Below are 18,180 nucleotides of genomic sequence, written 5' to 3' on the forward strand. Positions count from 1 at the left end.
AAAACACAGCCCAAAATAGTTCCAAGGTACTCTAACCACAGGGTGGCTTTTCTAAAACTTCTTTCTGATGACGGCACCTTTACGAGGACGCTGTGGGATTTTGAAGCGCTGATTGTACAGTGTCAATATTCAGTCTTGACATGAAATAATTTTACACGATGCATCATTTGAGGTCGAGACAGGACAGCTTTAGAGGAAGCAGGGCCCTCCATTCACATAACATGGTCCAGTTTGTGCAGATTTGCCTCAACTGCCATACTAAACAGCATAAAGTACTGTAGTTCAGTTTGATTATAAGCAGTGTAGCAGCAGTGCACCTCAGCAAAGCCAGGTAATCCTATCCTATCGATTTAAAAGTGTCACTAGGGCTACTTTCAAAAAAAGAAAGGAAGATTTGGGATGTTGTGCAAAATGTAAATAAAACCAGAATGCACATTTCCAAATGTCATGAACTGGCATTTTGTTCACAAAAGAACATGGAAAACATCAAATCTTTAAACTGAGACATTTTACTATTTCATATATAATATTTGCTCATTTTGAATTGTTGTCTCTCTCCGGGTACTCTGGCCTCCTCCCACAATCCAAACACAGGCAGTTAATGGGGTTAGGTGAACTGGTGATTCAAAATTGCCCATAGGTGTGAATGTGAGTTGACTGATTGTCTGTTTCTCTGTGTTAGCCCTGCAACAGACTGACAACCTGTCCAGGATGTAAACCACCTCTCGCCCTATGGCCGTTGGGACAGCCGCCAGCCTCCCCGTGACCCTGAATTGGCTAAACAGAAGAAAATGGATGGATGTATGTTGTCCCATTCTTGAATGACATAGCATTCTAACTGCTCAGCAGTCCTGGGCCTTCTTTGTTATACTTTTCGTTTCATGATGCATCAAATGTCTTCAAGTGGTTAAAGGTCAGGATTGCATGGAGTGCAGGAAGCAATGCTGCTGTAACAGCTGCTATGTGTGGTTTAGCATTGTCTTGGTGAAATGTGGATGGCCTTCCCTGGAAGAAAAAAGTCATCTGGATGGAGGCATATGTTCCTTTAATAAGTCACCTTTATACACCTTTCAACATTGATGGTGCATTTTCCGGATATGCAAGCTGCCAATTTCAGAAGCACTAATGCACCCACATACCATCAGAAACGCAGGCTTTTGAACTGAGAGCTGAAAATAAATCGGATGGTCCATAAAGATTTTTACATTTTGACTTCTCTGACCACAGTTTTCCAGTTTGTTCCAGTCTGTTTTTTATGAGCTTTGTCCCAGAGAAGATGGCAGCATTATTATGGATTATGCTTATATACGACTTCTTCTTTGCGTCACAGAGCTGTAACCTGCATTTGTGGATGGCACGGTGAACTGTGCTCACAGACAGTGATTTCTGTAAGTGTTCCTGAGCCCCTGCAGTGACTTCCACAACAGAAATGTTCTGTTTTTAATGTGGTGCTGCCAGACAGCCAGAAAATCACGTGCATCCAATATTGATTTTCATCACTGTCCCTTGCACACAGAGAGTTCTCCAGATTTTCCGATCTGTTGATGATTTTATGTATCGTATACGATGGGATATAAAGAGTCTTCACAATGTTACATTGAGGAAAATTGTTCTGAAAGTTTTCCACAATTTCTTTTTGCAGATTCATGAACCTCTGCCTACTGAGAAGCTTTACCGCTCTAAAATGCTCTTTTTATATCCAATCATCTTCCTGACCTGCTGCCAGTCAAACTAATTAGTTGCAATTACCACTTACGTTTCCAGCTTTTCGTTGCCCCTGTAAATGTTTTGACGCGTGTCAAAATGAGCTAATATTTCTTCGTGAGAAAGTTGTTTTTTTTTTGTAAATATAACATATATATCTTTTCTATGTTCTACTGAAAATAATACATGGTTTTATGAGATTTGCAGGTCATTACATTTTACACAGCATCCTAACTTTTTTTGGAATTGAGATGCTAGTTTTTAATGAAACAATCTCAGAAATATTAGTTTCTAATACAATAATAATGTCTGATGTTTCCCCTGCATTTGTCCCTACAAAATGAATGCATCAGCCCTGGATTAGTGCTGTAGCCACTCCATAATCTGCTTTGTATCAAGTAGCTGCTCACTACTGAGTCAGAGTCTCTGTCTTGCAACGTCTGTAAAGAACTGGTTCTTGTACAAATCCCTGAGACCAGGAGTATACGCACAAGCACTCAACACAACACGATGAAATTCACAGACTGTGTTTGCTGCACAAACAGTTAAAGTGAAAAATCTCTATAAACAGAGTCAATCTCTCAGTCTATTCAGTTTGACTACCTGCAAAAGTTCTCACTTTGATTCATTTGGTTTTTTGTCCTCAAAATGCAATTAAGCCAAGGCCAAAGCTCCATTTAGCAATTTCAAAGAAAGTACTCCGGATGTGCATAAATATTTACTAGATTCTTCCCTTGACCGCGCTCTACCTCTCCACCTAGTTTTATGAAATTCAGCTTGGTAGTTTTATAGACAGGAGGAACTCAAGACCCAAAAGTAAAAAATGAAAGAGGAAACTAAATGACACAGCTCTTCAGTTTCTCTCCCTCTCTCTATTGCCCCTTCTCTCCTTTAGCAAACACAGGTGTGTATTTCTGTTTGTGTGCACATGCACACGTGATTTTCAAGAAGGCGGAGGGAGCAGCACGATCAGAGCGAAATGCAGCCAGACAGAGTGGGGCTCTGTATCAAAGCTGAGGCAAATAAGATTTCTCATTTAAAACAATTTTGCGCCAGAAGGCAATTTAGCTGTCACAGACGTCCTGCGCTCTCTGGATAATGGCCCACATCCAGGTATATTTGAGCAGACTGATGGCACAAAACCAGCTGGGCAAGGAGAGTGTGAGAACACACAGCATAAAGTCACCATATGGCACGGCCCACACTGAGTAATAAAAACCATAAACTGATGTGAAAATGGCACAAACAACAACAACAACAACATCAATCTTTCCTTTCAGGGAGTGAAGAAGTAGATACAGCTTTTTCAAAAATGTTATCAACAGATTTAATAGATGTAGCAAAAAAACAAACAAACTAAAAACCTCTGAATAGGTTTCCACTATCTCTGATTTTGGCCACTCTTCAGCTGAAAAATGTTGAAGGATGTCTCAATTTAGCTTTTATTAGACTCCTCTAAATCCATCAGTTTCTCCAGATTGAGACATTCCTTAGTGGATTTCTATTGTGATCAGAATCTTTATCCTGCTGAAAGCTCCATTTCTGGCTCAGGTTCAGTTTTTGGATAGACTGACCCAGAACTCTGTGATATGATGCTGATGCTCATAGTTGACTAAATGACTGTAGGCTGCATGAAATAAACCCAAGCTATAACATTTCCATTTCCAATCAAAGTTGGAATGAGGACCTTCTCCTAAAATATGTTTTTGTTGTGAACCAAACATATCTGCTGTACTGGGTACTTGGGCTTCCTCCCTCCATCCAGAAACAAGCATGTTGGGTTAACTGGTGATTCTATATGGCTTTTGGCTGTGATCTAGATAAAGTGCTTTAAGTGGTTTGAATAGTGGGTGAAACTAGAAAAGCGCTACATAAGTACAACACATTACATTATTGATATTGTGGCCAAACAAACATATGTGTATATGTTTCCGTTCCTAATGATCTGGTCTTTGGCTACTTTGTAAAACAGTAGCTTAGCTTTGATGCTATTTTTGGACAGCAAAGGCTTTTCCTGACAAAATTCCACACAGGCTACATTTCTGATTGCTCTGATTGTAGATATATGCATTTTAACACCAGGCTCTGTAAGACTGTCTGAGGCTTCTTTTTGCATCTAATGTCCTGCCTGTGGGCTAAATGTTCTGGAGGGCAAAGTGAAATGTTTAACATCTAACAGTTTTCCTTGCAAATAATTCAGATATCTTTTTAAATCACTTGCACTTAGACATTCATCGGCACAGAGAACCTCAGATGTCAAAGATTTTAAAAGGACCTCCTTTACAAACTGCCAGGATCAGTGATCCTTTTTTAATTATGAAAATGTTTTTTAAAAAAAAATGTAAATTGTATGTGTCATTTGTTTGCCCATCAGCTCAGTGTGTATCCTTATCGAATATGGTAAAAAAGAAAGTAACACTTTCCACTCTTCTTTTTTCTTTTCAGATTCTTACATCATTAAAAATGCTGATCTTCATTAAAAAGCTGTCTGAGAATAAAGTCGCTGCTACGCTAACAAAGAGCCCCAGTGAATGAATCTTTGAGAGGCCTTATGCACACAGAGAGCATATTTAATCATGGGAAGGGTCTGCTCTCCACAGATAAACACTGGAGAAGCAGAGGAAAACAAATCAGGCCACCGCCTCTACACTCTTCCTTTCACAACATTCAGGATGTGCTGATTTAAAGGAATAAAGCTCAGTAGAGCATGATGTAATTAGATAGGAAAGTTAAAAAGAAACATAAACACTTTTATCGAATGAAGGTTGAAAATGTCTCCATGCAACAATCAAACAGCTGTTACTGTCCCTCTTCACCTGAATATTCTTTTAGAGACCAAAACCAACAAGACTCGGAGGGTTTGGGTTATATTAGAAAGGCGTGGATAACACTGAGAAAACCTATCCTGTACAAACAAAGGGCAACAAAAATGCTTAACTGTAAAGTATACACCACTACAGGACAATGGAAACACAATAAGGTAACACACAGCAGTCTGCTAACAGACATGCACCTGTCATCTATCTCCAATACACTGGATGTGCTTTCGTTTTAGATTTCAGCTGTCAAAATGTTATCGCTCTACTGTGAATATTTCAACGTGTCTCTGTTACGATAAATCAACTTCCTGTTGGGGAGTTTTAGTTTCCTGCCAGTCAAAGCAGAATTTAAATATGTTTGGGTGGACGCAATTACGACCCCAGAAGCTTGCTGCTGGTTTAAATAAGGTTGCTATGTGTGAAAAAAAGGGTGTTATTACTTTAAGGAAGCTGCTGAGATTTAATACATGTTTTAAAAAAAGGAGCAAAGTGGGGAAAAAATGGTGCCACTCTTGATTACCTTGAGCATCTATATGAAAGGAGGCTCTTCGCAAAGGCACGGCCCATCAGTTTGGACATCTCACAACATGTTCACTTCCATCATGCTTCCACCATCAAGCCAAAGGTTTAGCCAACATGCCAATAGATACTATCTATTTTCAACCTTTCCCCTCCATGACTGGTGACATGTAGGACATTTGGCTCTTGGACTTTAGAATTTCACCTGCAGTTTACTTTAATACTTACTGAGCTGAATGTAGCGTGCCTGCTTATCTTCAAGACTGTATAGGGGAGTGTTGGCGGCACAATCACCTCGACCGTTCATCATAATCTAATGAAACTCTATAACCTTACTAAGGCATTCATTTTGTGGAACAAAGGGCTTAACACTATGAACCATAAAAACATTAGCTAATCAAATAACACCTTCCTCCAAACAGATGCTCCTGCAGGTCGAGCTTTGCATCCTGCACCAGCCTCATTAACACAGGCTTTATGTAACATTATCATGTCAGTGACATTTATAGAAGCTTTCATATACACAAAACTCATTACACACACACACACACACACACACACAGTTTGAGTCTAGAATCACCAAATGGTTTGGCAGAAGGCTGATGGTTTGCTGTGCCATAAACACAACAAACACTGACTAAAGACAATCTGCTTTCTTCGTGCTGCTTCTCCACCCAAATAATTAGTGAGGTGCAGCACTACATCATTCATGCTGAGAACAGACCTTAACAAATTAACCAACCATAAACTGTTACTGGACTTTAATAACTATTATTATTCTACTTTTTCTCCCTTACTATCAGCTTGTTTTCTGGTGTTTTTCTGGCTGAGGTACAGATGAGCACCACAGGCACACATCTGTAATCATCACCAGGAAACAGCGGACACGGTGGCAGCCAGTCTTTGTTAGGGATCGCCTGGCAAGCCTCTTCGAGCACAGGCTGAACTGCAGAGCTTCATACGAACCAACATGTTTGTTTTTCCGACTCGATAACTGCTGAGCTGAAAACACCCACCTCCTTTTTGACGGTGCGCAGCAGCCGCTGACGGGTCTCTGCCTCTGAAACACAAATAAACCAAACAGCGCATCTTTACTTTCTGACACGACTCAACTTTCTCCGCGTTCCCAAACAGAGCCAAATGTTACTTAAATAAATTTAAACAACAGATGATTACTAAAAAATGTTCTTTTGCTCCCACCTGCCATGATTGTTGCCATGGATCCTGTCTCCTGTCTGAACGCAGCACCCTCCCATCAGCTGCTTGTACAATGTGGATCACGACTCCACCTCCTCCGAGCACACGCCTCTTAAAGACACGCTGCGCTCCCTCCGGGAACGGGTCAGAACCAGGGGAGAGAAATAAATGTGCCGAAAGACAGCTTTCTAGCCTTAAAATCGGAGTGGACTATATTATTTACGGATACAACCCGTATGGATACAATGTATTACAAACGCTCTTTTGTTACAAGAAATCTTAGCGACAATCTGACTCAAGGATAGTAGAAATAATTTGGTTTAACCGAGATTTTAGATGAAATCTTTTACTGAAATTAAGACATGACTAAAACATATCAGAGCTTGCGTAAATTTGTTTGCGTAAATTTATCAGATGGAGAAATCTTTTGTCCTTACGCCATCTTGTGGTCAAAATGTAGAAGAACGGTTACATTAAGATACCAAACAAAACAAAACTAAAATGAAATTAAATTCTGGGTAAGTTATTAAACATAATAAATAAATAAAATAAAATAAAATCCGTTGATTAACCGTAACTACTAAAATAATAAGTAAATAACTAACTAAATTAATAAATAAAGAATTAAAAACAAAAGGGGCAAAAGAGAATAAAAAGAAATAAAATAAATTATATATGAAGATCCATTCTTCCCCTCATCTGTTCTACTGTAACACTCTACTGCATGTCAAACCAGATATGACTCTTGAATATTTTTCTGTAAAAATAAAAATAAAAAAGCTTGAAAAACCGCGTCATTCTGCAACAGAAAATCCCCACAAAGAGTTATAACTCACGCTGTCCAGAAGATGGCGACTGTGTAATATATATTTATACCCAGTGATTAGAAGAAAAGGAACCAGCAGGTCCATGTGGATCACCATTTTTCACCTTTTATTTAAATTTTGCACTTACTTTATTTTTTTCTCATAGCATCCAGCTCAGAACACATTAGAGAAACCTGCAATGTGAGTTGGAGAACCACAATAGACTTGAGTGAACTACAGAGTGGGAGATCTTAAGGCCATGAGTCCAGCCACGCCTGGAGGACTGAGCTGTCAGGTGAATCAGGTGGTGAAAGGATGGAGTGATAACACAAGATGACAGACTGAGGGGACTGAGGGGTGCAGGGTTGGGCCCCTTTCTCTCCACCCCCCCCCCCCCCCCCCCCCCCCCACGCTGTTTTTCCTCACAAGCATCCTCTTTAACCCAGGATTCCCTGGCTGGGGTGACTCACACCTTTAGTTAATGTGAGGTAATAGGATGTCGCGTTAAGTGTCATAACAGGACTTCTGCCTGAGTAAACGGCACAGCACACCAAACTCCTCACCAGCTATCCTCTGCCTAATTAGCAATGTTTGTCTTTAGACCACAGCTCAACGCACACAAACATCAACACTCCACATTTATTTGCAGCCTTTTAGCGTAATGCTGTTCTGTATAGGAAGAAAAATGTATTTAAAAAATGGACAGGTTCCTATGAATCACAACAAGGTGCAAGTGGACAGGTCAAATAACAAATAACAGGGGTTGCAATAAAACTTGATTTAAATACATTTCGATATAAATATACAAAACAGATGAAAAAGGTTAAATTTAGGGACTTCATTATTTTCTAAATGACAACAACTCAAAGGAATTTTAAACCACACCAACACCAGCTTTAGAAATAACAATGCTGTGTCATACAGGCCTCTTTGCCTGTCAGCAGAGCCTCTGGCAGAAGCCAACATGCACATGTCGATGCGTGATTAGAGTCGACGTGCTCTAACAGACACCAGGGCATGCGAGGGAGGCTCCTGTCAGTCTGATGCTCTTCTGCACATGTATGCCAATGCAGATTGACAGGTTTGTATGTCTGAGAAGGCCAGTAATGTATGGTTTGTTGCTATGTTATTGGCCCCCAGGGGCCCCTACACCTCGGCTGGATAACCACAGCCTTTCCCTCCCAGCTTTCCCCCCATCCTAGCTCTGACAATAATATTATCACTTGTATTATAACTTTCTCTGCCTCTCCCTGTCTATTACCCGGAGAGGCGCTAACTTGAAGGGGAAATAATCTATATTCTTCTTTGCTTCTCCTTTGATGTCCATTTAGCAGGAAAGGGCCAAAACAACAGTTATTAAACAATGCTTCTGCACAGCACATTGCCCCAGCTTCAGGTGGGGAGGCTGGGCAGTAAACCATGTGACACCAGGCCAGACAGTGCGGCTGCAACTTGGTTCTTAAGTGACAATTTTATGATATTACTGGATGTCTCCTGTCCTATCCTGTGTCATATCCATTTCCCAAAGTAACTTCATTTGATACACTCTCTCCGCTCACAGACCTACATGACCACAGCTCTCTGACTATACAGTTAGTAGCCTTTTCAAACTACTCAGTGCTAAAAGCGGTAGATTTGATTACAAATTCATTTTATTAGGTTTCCCTAATCAGTGCAGTTAAGCTACTGTGATTCTATTTTGCTGTCTTCACCAAACTATATGATGCCACAGGACCAGCAAACCAAGATGGTCCAAGGTGCTGTTTATGGCTTTCTGTATTAAATCTGTGGAAGTTCAAACTGACCGACTGCACACTAGTTAAAATTACTGTTACACTGTGTCAGAAGCCTGTTGTTTGATTTAATCTTTCACTCATGTTTCAGCTATAAGATGTTGAAATCAATTTTCCTTGACCTTTTTGCAAAAATAAAGACACTGATATCCCCAGAAAATGAGGATCATAATGTACCAATTCATCCAAATTCAGTCTTTATATTCTAAAGTTTGAGTTTCAGGCGACAACAAATTCTAGTTCATATTGATAAAAAGAGAAAATATGAGGTTGCAGAGTTTTGAATTTAGATGGTGTGATGTGCAAGTGATGACTTACACAGCAAAACTTCAACATTCACTTTACTGCACATCATGATGCGTTCAGGGGAAAGGAGTTTAAAAAAAAAAATGTGAGTAAGGCTGCAATCCCATCAGTCTTTGCTGCTGGTGAAATTCAACCGTGTTCAAAGACAGGCCTCTCGCCTTTAAAGTGAGTTATCGCATTGATCAACTCTAGCATCGTCGCTTTAGAGTCTGTAAATCATCCTGGACGTTTTAGTTGAAAGACGGTTAAAAAGTGAGGGTATGATTTCTACTAACAGGTATCCCCAAGTGTAGCACCAACAACTCCTCCCACTCGGCCCTGTCATCATCACAGGAGAAGCATCCTCCTCTCTGAGGAGCTGTTCCTCTGCCTGACTTTTCACAGTCCGGTGCCCCGACAGGACTCAGCGGTCATGGCCGGCAGTCTGACCCACCACAGCTCCCCGAACCCCGGCTATAGCACCAATAACGCGGTCCCGGTGCCGGTCATCACGCAGACGGAGTCCCGAGACAAATGGAGCAAAAAGATGGATTTTCTCCTGTCTGTGATTGGCTTTGCTGTGGACCTTGGGAATGTTTGGAGGTTTCCGTACATATGTTATCAAAACGGTGGCGGTAAGTAGGCTAAAGATTTAAAAGCAAGTCGATCCATAAGTTAGGATGTGCGGACTTTGTTTGTAAAACTTGTTCTGTCTTCAAATGATTTTGATCTCACAGCTTCTGCTCGAAAAAGATGACAGCAGAAACTGTCCATGGTGCTGAAGAAAGCATCCATCCGTTAGAAACTCAATTAAAAAGTCTTTGAAATGCATTTGGTCTTTGTTTATAATTTCAAAAAAATAAAAGAGCTTAACAAGTTCGTATTAAGATAAGATTTTTAGGTCAGGGGACAAAAACTAGGAAAAGAATCACAGGACTATGTGGACAATTGTTTCTTTGCCTGCTCTAACAAGTGGGTCAGTTTCACTTAAATCATGCAGATTGACTCTTTAAGCTGGGATGGGAACCAAAATCAGGTTTAATTTTGTGTTTTTTGGCATTTACAAATGTCCTCAGATGTCATCTCTCTGTGCAGGTGCTTTCCTTATTCCCTACATTTTGATGGCCATCTTTGGTGGTGTTCCGCTCTTCTACATGGAGCTGGCACTGGGACAGTTTCACAGAACCGGAGCCATATCAATATGGAAACACATCTGTCCCATTTTCAAAGGTGATGCCTGAGCTGCTCGACAGATCATGTGCGGACAAAACATATTTGTTATTTGCAGCTACAAAGCTCTTATCATCTTCTGGTGTGTTTCAGGTATAGGATATGCCATCTGCATCATCGCTCTGTATGTGTCCTTCTACTACAACACCATCATCGCCTGGGCCCTCTTCTACTTCTATTCCTCGTTCTCCAGCATCTTGCCTTGGACCAACTGCGACAATGTGTGGAACACCCCTGACTGCACCAACTATTTTGGCATGGACAACATCACCTGGACAAATGCCTCCAGGTCTCCGGCAGAGGAATTTTACACGTAAGTGCATGTAAGTGTGAGTAGCAAAAACCACATAGGTACACGGCTGTGCGGGAATCCTTGACACAGTCAAGCTGGTGGTTTTGTTTGGGAAATATGATCTTGTTGCTGAAAACATGATGTTCCATGTTTTGTTTCAACAGGAGGAATGTTCTTGAGATCCACAAGTCATCTGGGCTGAGAGATGTTGGTGGGGTTCGCTGGCAGCTTATGCTTTGCCTTTTTCTCATTTTCACCATAGTGTACTTCAGCCTGTGGAAGGGTGTGAAGACTTCAGGGAAGGTAGCTTTTTGCTGTCGCTTTACTGCCACAACAATGGATGTTCTTTGCTTGAATCACAGATTTTGTCTTAGATTTCTGGTTCTCTTACACCTTTGTTTCCAACTCTGATATATCGCCTTCCTCTGCACCAGGTAGTGTGGGTGACCGCCACATTGCCCTACATTGTGCTTTTTATCCTGCTCATTCGAGGCGCCACTCTGCCAGGAGCCTGGAGAGGTGTGGTGTTTTATCTCAAACCACAGTGGGGAAAGCTGCTGGAGACCAGTGTGAGTTGAAGCTGGGGGACCAGCTGGTTTGTTATAAATTATATTATTATTTAAAGTTAAAAACAAACAAATGCTGTTAATTTAAACGATCCATAAAACCCTTGTTCTATGAGAATACCTTTTCAGTTACCTGTAGTCTCATTTGACATGTGTAAAAATTAAGTAAATAAAAGAATAATTTATTTTCACCGATGTGAGAAGAATCAATGCAGCCACTTTTTAGAGCAGCATTTTATCTATAGCAGGGTCATTTTTTATTAGTGTACAGTTTTTGCTAATATGGAAAAAGTGCTTATATCCTCTTAGAACTTTCACACTTAGCAGGTCCTGGTGAAATGACTCAAATAAGTTGATATTCTTGATAATTTTAACCAACACTGAGGAGAAATCCTGATGCATATTTAACTTGTTAAAATGATGACACTCAGACATGCAGCACAGCTGGATCTTCCAAATATTCATTTAATTCTACCCACTAGTCCCCTGAGAATCAGCCTGTATTTCTTTTCTGTCTATCGCGCCTTCTCATCTTCCTTCTTAGCTCGCTGCTGTTGTTTGCAAAACATGTGTGAGTGCTTTGGTTAGAAGAGAATATGGATGAGATGAAATGAGATGCATAAATAAGCCACAGAGCAGGATAATAAGATGCATAATTGGTTTAGATTTTCTGCCATTAACAAAAGCCTCCCTTTCTGTCTCCCTCCCCGATATCCAACGCTGTCCTCTTCTTTTTAATGCCGAATGCGAGCTGCTCTTCAGATCTCCCTGCGTACAGCTGTGCGCCCACTGTACCACTGACACACAACCAATCTCTGCTTGGCAAAATAAAATAAAAAAAAGCCAAGAAAAATTAGATGGTGTTAAATCAGTGATAATTTATTTTAATACTCTTAAATACCATAATAATCTACAGCATCCCAGAACATTTTTGCCTCTGTGTTTTGTAGGTGTGGGTGGACGCTGCTGCTCAGATATTCTTTTCTCTGGGCCCAGGGTTCGGGGTCCTCTTGGCTCTTTCAAGCTACAACTCTTTCACAAACAACTGCTATCGGTAAGATCCCTCAGTGCCTGCTGACATATGAGACACTGAGTCACTGTCTGAAACTGTGGTTGTGGCTTAAATAGCATTTTGGCAAGTAAAGACCGATGCTCTGGGTGAAATGCTGAAACCATTGCACGAGTGAAAACACATCTCCTTTTGAGCGTTATGTTTGATTTTAACGACAAGCTTTGGAAACATTATCCCCGTAACGCCTAGTGTGTCACATTTGATACACTATTTGATACTATTTGAGTTTTTGAGACTTCTGCGTCGACGGTGTGATTTTCTTTTACCTCAGAAAAAAATGTGATAAATTGCACGATGCAATTTTAAGTAATAAATTTCCAAAATTAAAAATTTTTTTTTTTTTTTTAAAAAGCTGAACATAGTGTGATACAAATTAAAACTCAAATATGCAAATTCTAGTTTTAATTTCTCCATGGGTAATTAATGTATTCTTTATTATCTGTTAATTGTAAGTTATTTATTCTATACTTTATAAGCAAACAGTATCTTGTCAGCTTGTTGGGTGTGTGTGAGCTAAAAGCATTGAAGTGTCTCAGAAATGTGACAAAGTTTTAAGAAATTTGTAAAGAAAACCAGGTGAAATGCTGAAAATGTCATTTCTGCCTCCGTCTGCAAACAGACCTGTTGTTTAAGAAAGTGTTTTTCTATATGTAAGTTAAATGACTGCGCTGCTTCCTCCTCGGCAGCGATGCCATCGTGACCAGCTTGGTAAACTGTCTGACCAGCTTTGTGTCGGGCTTCGTCATCTTTACGGTGCTGGGCTACATGGCAGAGATGAGGCAAGTGGAGGTTGAGGATGTAGCCAGAGACAAAGGTCAGCAGGCGAAACAGTAAAACATTGTTTTAAATAAAATTTATTATAACTATTATAATTACAGATACTCACTCCCATCTGTTCATGTTCATTTCTGTGCTTTTAAGGACCGAGCCTACTCTTCATCACCTACCCAGAAGCCATTGCAAACATGATGGGCTCGACCTTTTTCGCGATCATCTTTTTTGTGATGATGATCACACTGGGACTGGACAGCACGGTACGAGATGAGAAACCTAGAAGTATTCAGTGCATGATGATTACTACCACAGATTCAAATTCATAAATTCAGTCAAATATTTCTTATTTCATGAACTTCAAACATCCTTACACTTCTCTACATGTTTCTAATGATAACAGCTCTCTCTGTGTGCTTCAGTTTGGAGGGCTGGAGGCGATCATCACTGCTGTGCTGGATGAATATCCAGATCAGTTCTATCACAGACGGGAACTTTTTGTTCTGTGCTTGGTGGTTGTCTGTTTTTTAGGTTCTCTGAGCACCCTTACCAATGTAAGTTACTCGTGTTTTATATCCTCATCAAACCTGAGAGAGCAAAAAGCATCGCCTCAATATTTTAAAACAATTACCTTCAATTATAATTAATGCTCTGGATACATTGTAGAAAATTGGAGTAGTGCTATCTACTGTCTGCTGCTCAGATAAGGGGAAATGAGTGCTGACTGATGATCAATGATTGTAAAATCTTACTGGCAGGGTGGTGCCTACGTGGTGAAGCTGCTGGAGGAGTTTGGAGTTGGAAGCTCAATTATTGCAGTGGGTTTCCTTGAGGCTATTGCAGTTTCCTGGTTCTATGGTAAAAAAAAAAAAAAAAGAAAAAGAAAAAAAGAAAAAAGAAGTCTATTGACTAGTTTTCTGTTTCTTTTATCACCAGTATAAGTTGGTGACCTATAGTGGATTGTATTATTTTTGCTGATTTCAGGAATCCATCGATTTAGCAATGACGTTCAGGCTATGCTTGGGAAAGCCCCGGGACTGTTCTGGAAAGTGTGCTGGGTTGCTATCAGTCCTGCGTTTCTGGCGGTGAGAGATACTCTGAACACCCAAAGGTTCAGTCTTAACATCAGCAGTTATGCTGTATGAAAACCACAAGATCTTTTAGTTATCTTCACTCATTGTAAATACTTTAACACATAGTTCTTTGGGTCAAATGAGCATCATCCAGTTAAGCCACTCAGAGATCAGTGAGCTGTAGCAGACAAGGATATGAGAGAAAGCTCATTGCGGGATCAAAAGACAGCTTCAGCAGTGGCCTTTAAAGTTGAAGAGAGCAGACAGTTCAGTGCCCCCTCTGTAGATTAAAATCTTCTCTCTGTGAAGTAGCTTCCTTAAATATTTTCTAACATGCACACAGACATATGCTGTTTGATACCCTAATCTCTTATTTGCATCCACCTATAAGGTTGTTGTCCTGATGACATTTTAGAATTAGAAATCTACACCAATAAGACTTCTTTTACATATTTTTAAATAATGGACTCAGTACAGGTCATATATTAACATATATGGAAATGCTGCGTATCCCATATCTTCTCAGTATATTATTGTGAGCTCCCTGCTGAAAGCACCACCCCTCGCACTGTTTGATTACAAGTACCCGGACTGGAGCATCATAGTCGGGTACATCGTTGGCTTATCATCCTTCATTTGGGTCCCGATCTACATGGTCTACAAGCTGGTGTGGACCCCTGGTTCCCTCAAACAGGTCGGTGGATGCGTGCAAAGTCCTGAAACTGTTTCTGATGCATTTTCTTCTAATCTAACCTCTGCTTCGTTTGCACGGGTCCCTTGTTTTCCACAGAGATTGGCCGTGTGTCTGAGGCCCGAGAGGACAATACCAGACATCCACGCTGAGAACCTCAACATGGCCACTGTACCATAGAGAGATAAACATCTCTGTGTGCTTTTAGATTGCCATTAAAACCACAGTTGTAGGTTTGTTTATGGCTGAACCTAAACATGATCTAACATTATGACTGATTACCAGTTAATGGTGTTGAACTCTCACTGCGTATGTACACTCTGTATAAAGGTAAATGCTGCTAAATTTTTAATTTTGAGAGGATTTGAGATATCTGAGAATACTCATATCTCTGCCCTATGTGTGTGTGTGTGTGTGTGTGTGTGTGTGAGAGAGAGAGAAACAGAAACGATAGAGAGAGAGCAATTCAGACCTGCGTCACCAGGATAGTTTAGAGTTATCTCGTTTTGCTTTCATGTGGTTGTACAAGTTAAGTGGTAAAATCTGTGGTCTCTTTTCATCTTATAAAGATAGATGATGCCAAGGAACATGGGAATATTTGCATGGGAACATTTCTATATTTTATGTACGTTGTTGCTTTGCATGCTCAGCTTTACTAACAGTGGGATCATCAGTGTTGCAGTTGTAGCAGCAGTGAGGCTATCATAGTTAATCTCGGTTGAGTGAGTAATTTTGTGCTATTTACAACCAAAACCTGAGGTAAATAACAAAAGAGTGTATTACAGTGTATTTGATGTATTTTGTATTTAGACAGTAGGTCTGTAATTCAGTGCTTGCATAGGATTTTAAAGGCAGCAGCTTGAAGAAGTAAAAGTTGAAAAAGGTGTTTTTTCCCTACTAGTGTTTGCAGTGGAGGTAAGTGAGACTCTCAGACAAAGACCGTGTTAAAAGTGTAATCTTCTTATCATAACTGTGAGTGTATGTTTCACAGTTAAAGTAGACAGTAATACAATATGTAAAAGAATCTCATGATTAATTTAAATGAGACTGTTGAATATTTTCTGGTCTTCATCTGATAGCTTCATTTAACTCCAGATAGCCTGTCTTGCCTTAATTTAAATACATGCTATACTGTATTTGCAAAAATTGGAAAGGTTGTATTGATATCTATGGATTCTGTGCCTCTCCACACAATGTTTCCCCTTTCTAATTTGAGACTGTTCAAATGTTTGTTTGCTTGTTTGTTTGTGTTTTGCATGTAAATAGTAGCTCTGTTTTAGTGTTACCTTATCTGAAATGCTTTAACCTTTATTTACAATTAGGGAACGATGTGATGCCCGAGGTTGATGATTGTTCTGTGCTTTCTGTTCTCTTCGGTGTGGTTTCTGTAGACATGTGTGTGTAAATGAATTATAGCATAAATGGCGTATATTATCGTTTGTACTCCTTTTCAATTGAACGAATTAAATGTGAAAAAAAAGAAGAAAAACACTGCATAAGATTTATGGCGGTTAAATTCCACTATTTATATCAAACCCCCTGTGCTTTTCCTGAACTGTACTTTCCACATGATGATCTTCGTGTCTTTGTAATGGCTGTTGGCTGTCATTGTTCACCTCTATTAGATATTCTAATTAACAAGCTAATTTGCAACATCCACAATCCATCCACATACGGGCGAATAGAGCAGCTTAAACCTTCTGATCTCCTCAGGCCCTCACACTAACACAGACACACACATGTACAATTTATGCTAACGCTACCCTTCAGAGTTTTATCTGAGCACGGCTCCATCACGTCAAGGCTGACAGGTATGAAAATATACAAGAGTGGGAAGTGGTTTTGAAACATTTGATTCCCCAATGAGCTGCCGGGTGATGGACGTGCAGATCAAAGCCCTTTTGTGTCAGTGACTGCTATTGAAGTAGAGAACAGGCAAGCACAGGAGACACATAAAAGAGGCAACGCTAAATAGGTGGTTCTCCCCTGCTTGATATGGACAGCTTTAGAAACAGTATACATGGAAAGAATTACTGCATGAACACACTGTTAAACCCTCCAGTTAATGCTAATAATTCTAACAAGGGGAAATAAAGGAATAACATTCATTCATCACATGTGCAGGCAGTTAGACTTGACTGTACTCTTCTCTGACTTGTAGGTGTCCATTGTACATGGCTTTCTAGTTGCTGATTTAACCAGTGGTGACACAAAATACATCTGACAGTTGTAAGAGATTCAACAACAAAGGGACTGATACTGGGTATTATGCTTTTCTACCCTCGATTAGCATAAGCATTTTAAGCTAAGACTACAGGTAGGCTAAAGAAGCTGAGGACTAAACCACCAACCTCCTGACTAGTAGGCAACACGTGTTATCTCCTGAGCCATCTATTTGTTGGGTTTTTGTTTAAAGACAAGAAGCAAAATCAACACAGGAGACAAAAGATAACAAACCTTAAAACTAAACAGGAAGTAAACAAAGGAGGCTGAAAAATACATGAATATTCACAAATACGACAGAAGGAAACATAGTTAACATGGACACACGAGGACTGAACATAAAGTCAGAGACGAGGGAACACTGCAAGACAAAGACATAAACACAGAGAAACAGATAGGGAAACCACGATGATCAAAACTACTACTATACATGAAACAAATACATGAAAGAAAACACAGGATGAAAAACTGAAAGTTATCACTGGGGAGTTATAAGAAAAAAATGGACTCAAATACTCAAAGATGCCACAAGAAATAAAGCTTGTAATCTACTAGAATAAGGAATGCAAAACTTCAAACACTTGTATCAACAATAAAAGGAATTAAAACTCCCAAAATAACCAAAATCCTCAGGCGGCGACCTCCCCAGCTCATTTACTTCTGATTCCATCCCCTTCCAGAGGGTCCTTTCACTTGCCCCTGATATTCACAGATGGCTGAGGTGATCCTAACTGCAGCAGATGGTCTGATGACACTTGGAGGTCTAACTGTTAAGCAACTCAACTGACTGATCATCTAATTTACTGCTGAATTAAAAAATACTTTCCACTGATTAAACTAAAATTTAATTTAATTCGGTTTCTATATTGCTAAGTCATGTCAGCCGTTATCTAAAGACACTTTGCATCGTACTGAAAAACCTTTAAAAAACACACAATAATGATTCGATAATGATGAGTCCTTTTATATTTTTGTGTTAAGCTTAAGGTCATAACTTTATGATTTTAAATGCCTTCCATTACAACACAATTTCTGGCTTCATGCTATTATGAAATGCTGTCTTGTTGTGATAAATGTATCCAGGAAGCCTTCAATTTTACATTCAGGTCACCGTGACTGACATTTCTTAACACTCATTA

General features: G+C 39.9%; 2 protein-coding genes across 4 annotated transcripts in view; one reads left to right on the forward strand and one right to left on the reverse strand.

The window, feature by feature from the left end:
* sgsm1a (small G protein signaling modulator 1a) overlaps positions 1-6,510 on the reverse strand; it is a 35,072-nt gene extending 28,562 nt beyond the window's left edge. The window contains exons 1-2 of one of the 3 annotated variants that reach the window (XM_085180897.1): positions 6,243-6,510; positions 6,059-6,102 (exon numbers count right to left, since the gene is read on the reverse strand). In XM_085180897.1, coding sequence (XP_085037023.1) covers positions 6,059-6,102; positions 6,243-6,261 — 63 coding nt within the window. In that variant the 5' untranslated portion in view covers positions 6,262-6,510. The remainder of the gene's footprint in view (positions 1-6,058; positions 6,103-6,242) is intronic. The other 2 variants (XM_085180895.1, XM_085180896.1) reach the window with 2 other exon arrangements.
* A 2,682-nt stretch (positions 6,511-9,192) lies between these two features.
* On the forward strand, positions 9,193-17,733 carry slc6a4b (solute carrier family 6 member 4b). The gene is made up of 13 exons (XM_085180912.1): positions 9,193-9,758; positions 10,219-10,353; positions 10,447-10,666; positions 10,810-10,948; positions 11,080-11,214; positions 12,162-12,265; positions 12,970-13,097; positions 13,205-13,317; positions 13,477-13,608; positions 13,813-13,912; positions 14,039-14,139; positions 14,654-14,821; positions 14,918-17,733. Exons 1-13 carry the CDS (start codon positions 9,557-9,559, stop codon positions 14,996-14,998), a joined length of 1,758 nt encoding a protein of 585 aa, XP_085037038.1. The 5' UTR covers positions 9,193-9,556; the 3' UTR covers positions 14,999-17,733.
* Positions 17,734-18,180: the final 447 nt, after the last annotated feature.

The sequence above is a fragment of the Neolamprologus multifasciatus genome, chromosome 12 (assembly GCF_963576455.1).
Source record: "Neolamprologus multifasciatus chromosome 12, fNeoMul1.2, whole genome shotgun sequence".
NCBI lineage: Eukaryota > Metazoa > Chordata > Actinopteri > Cichliformes > Cichlidae > Neolamprologus > Neolamprologus multifasciatus.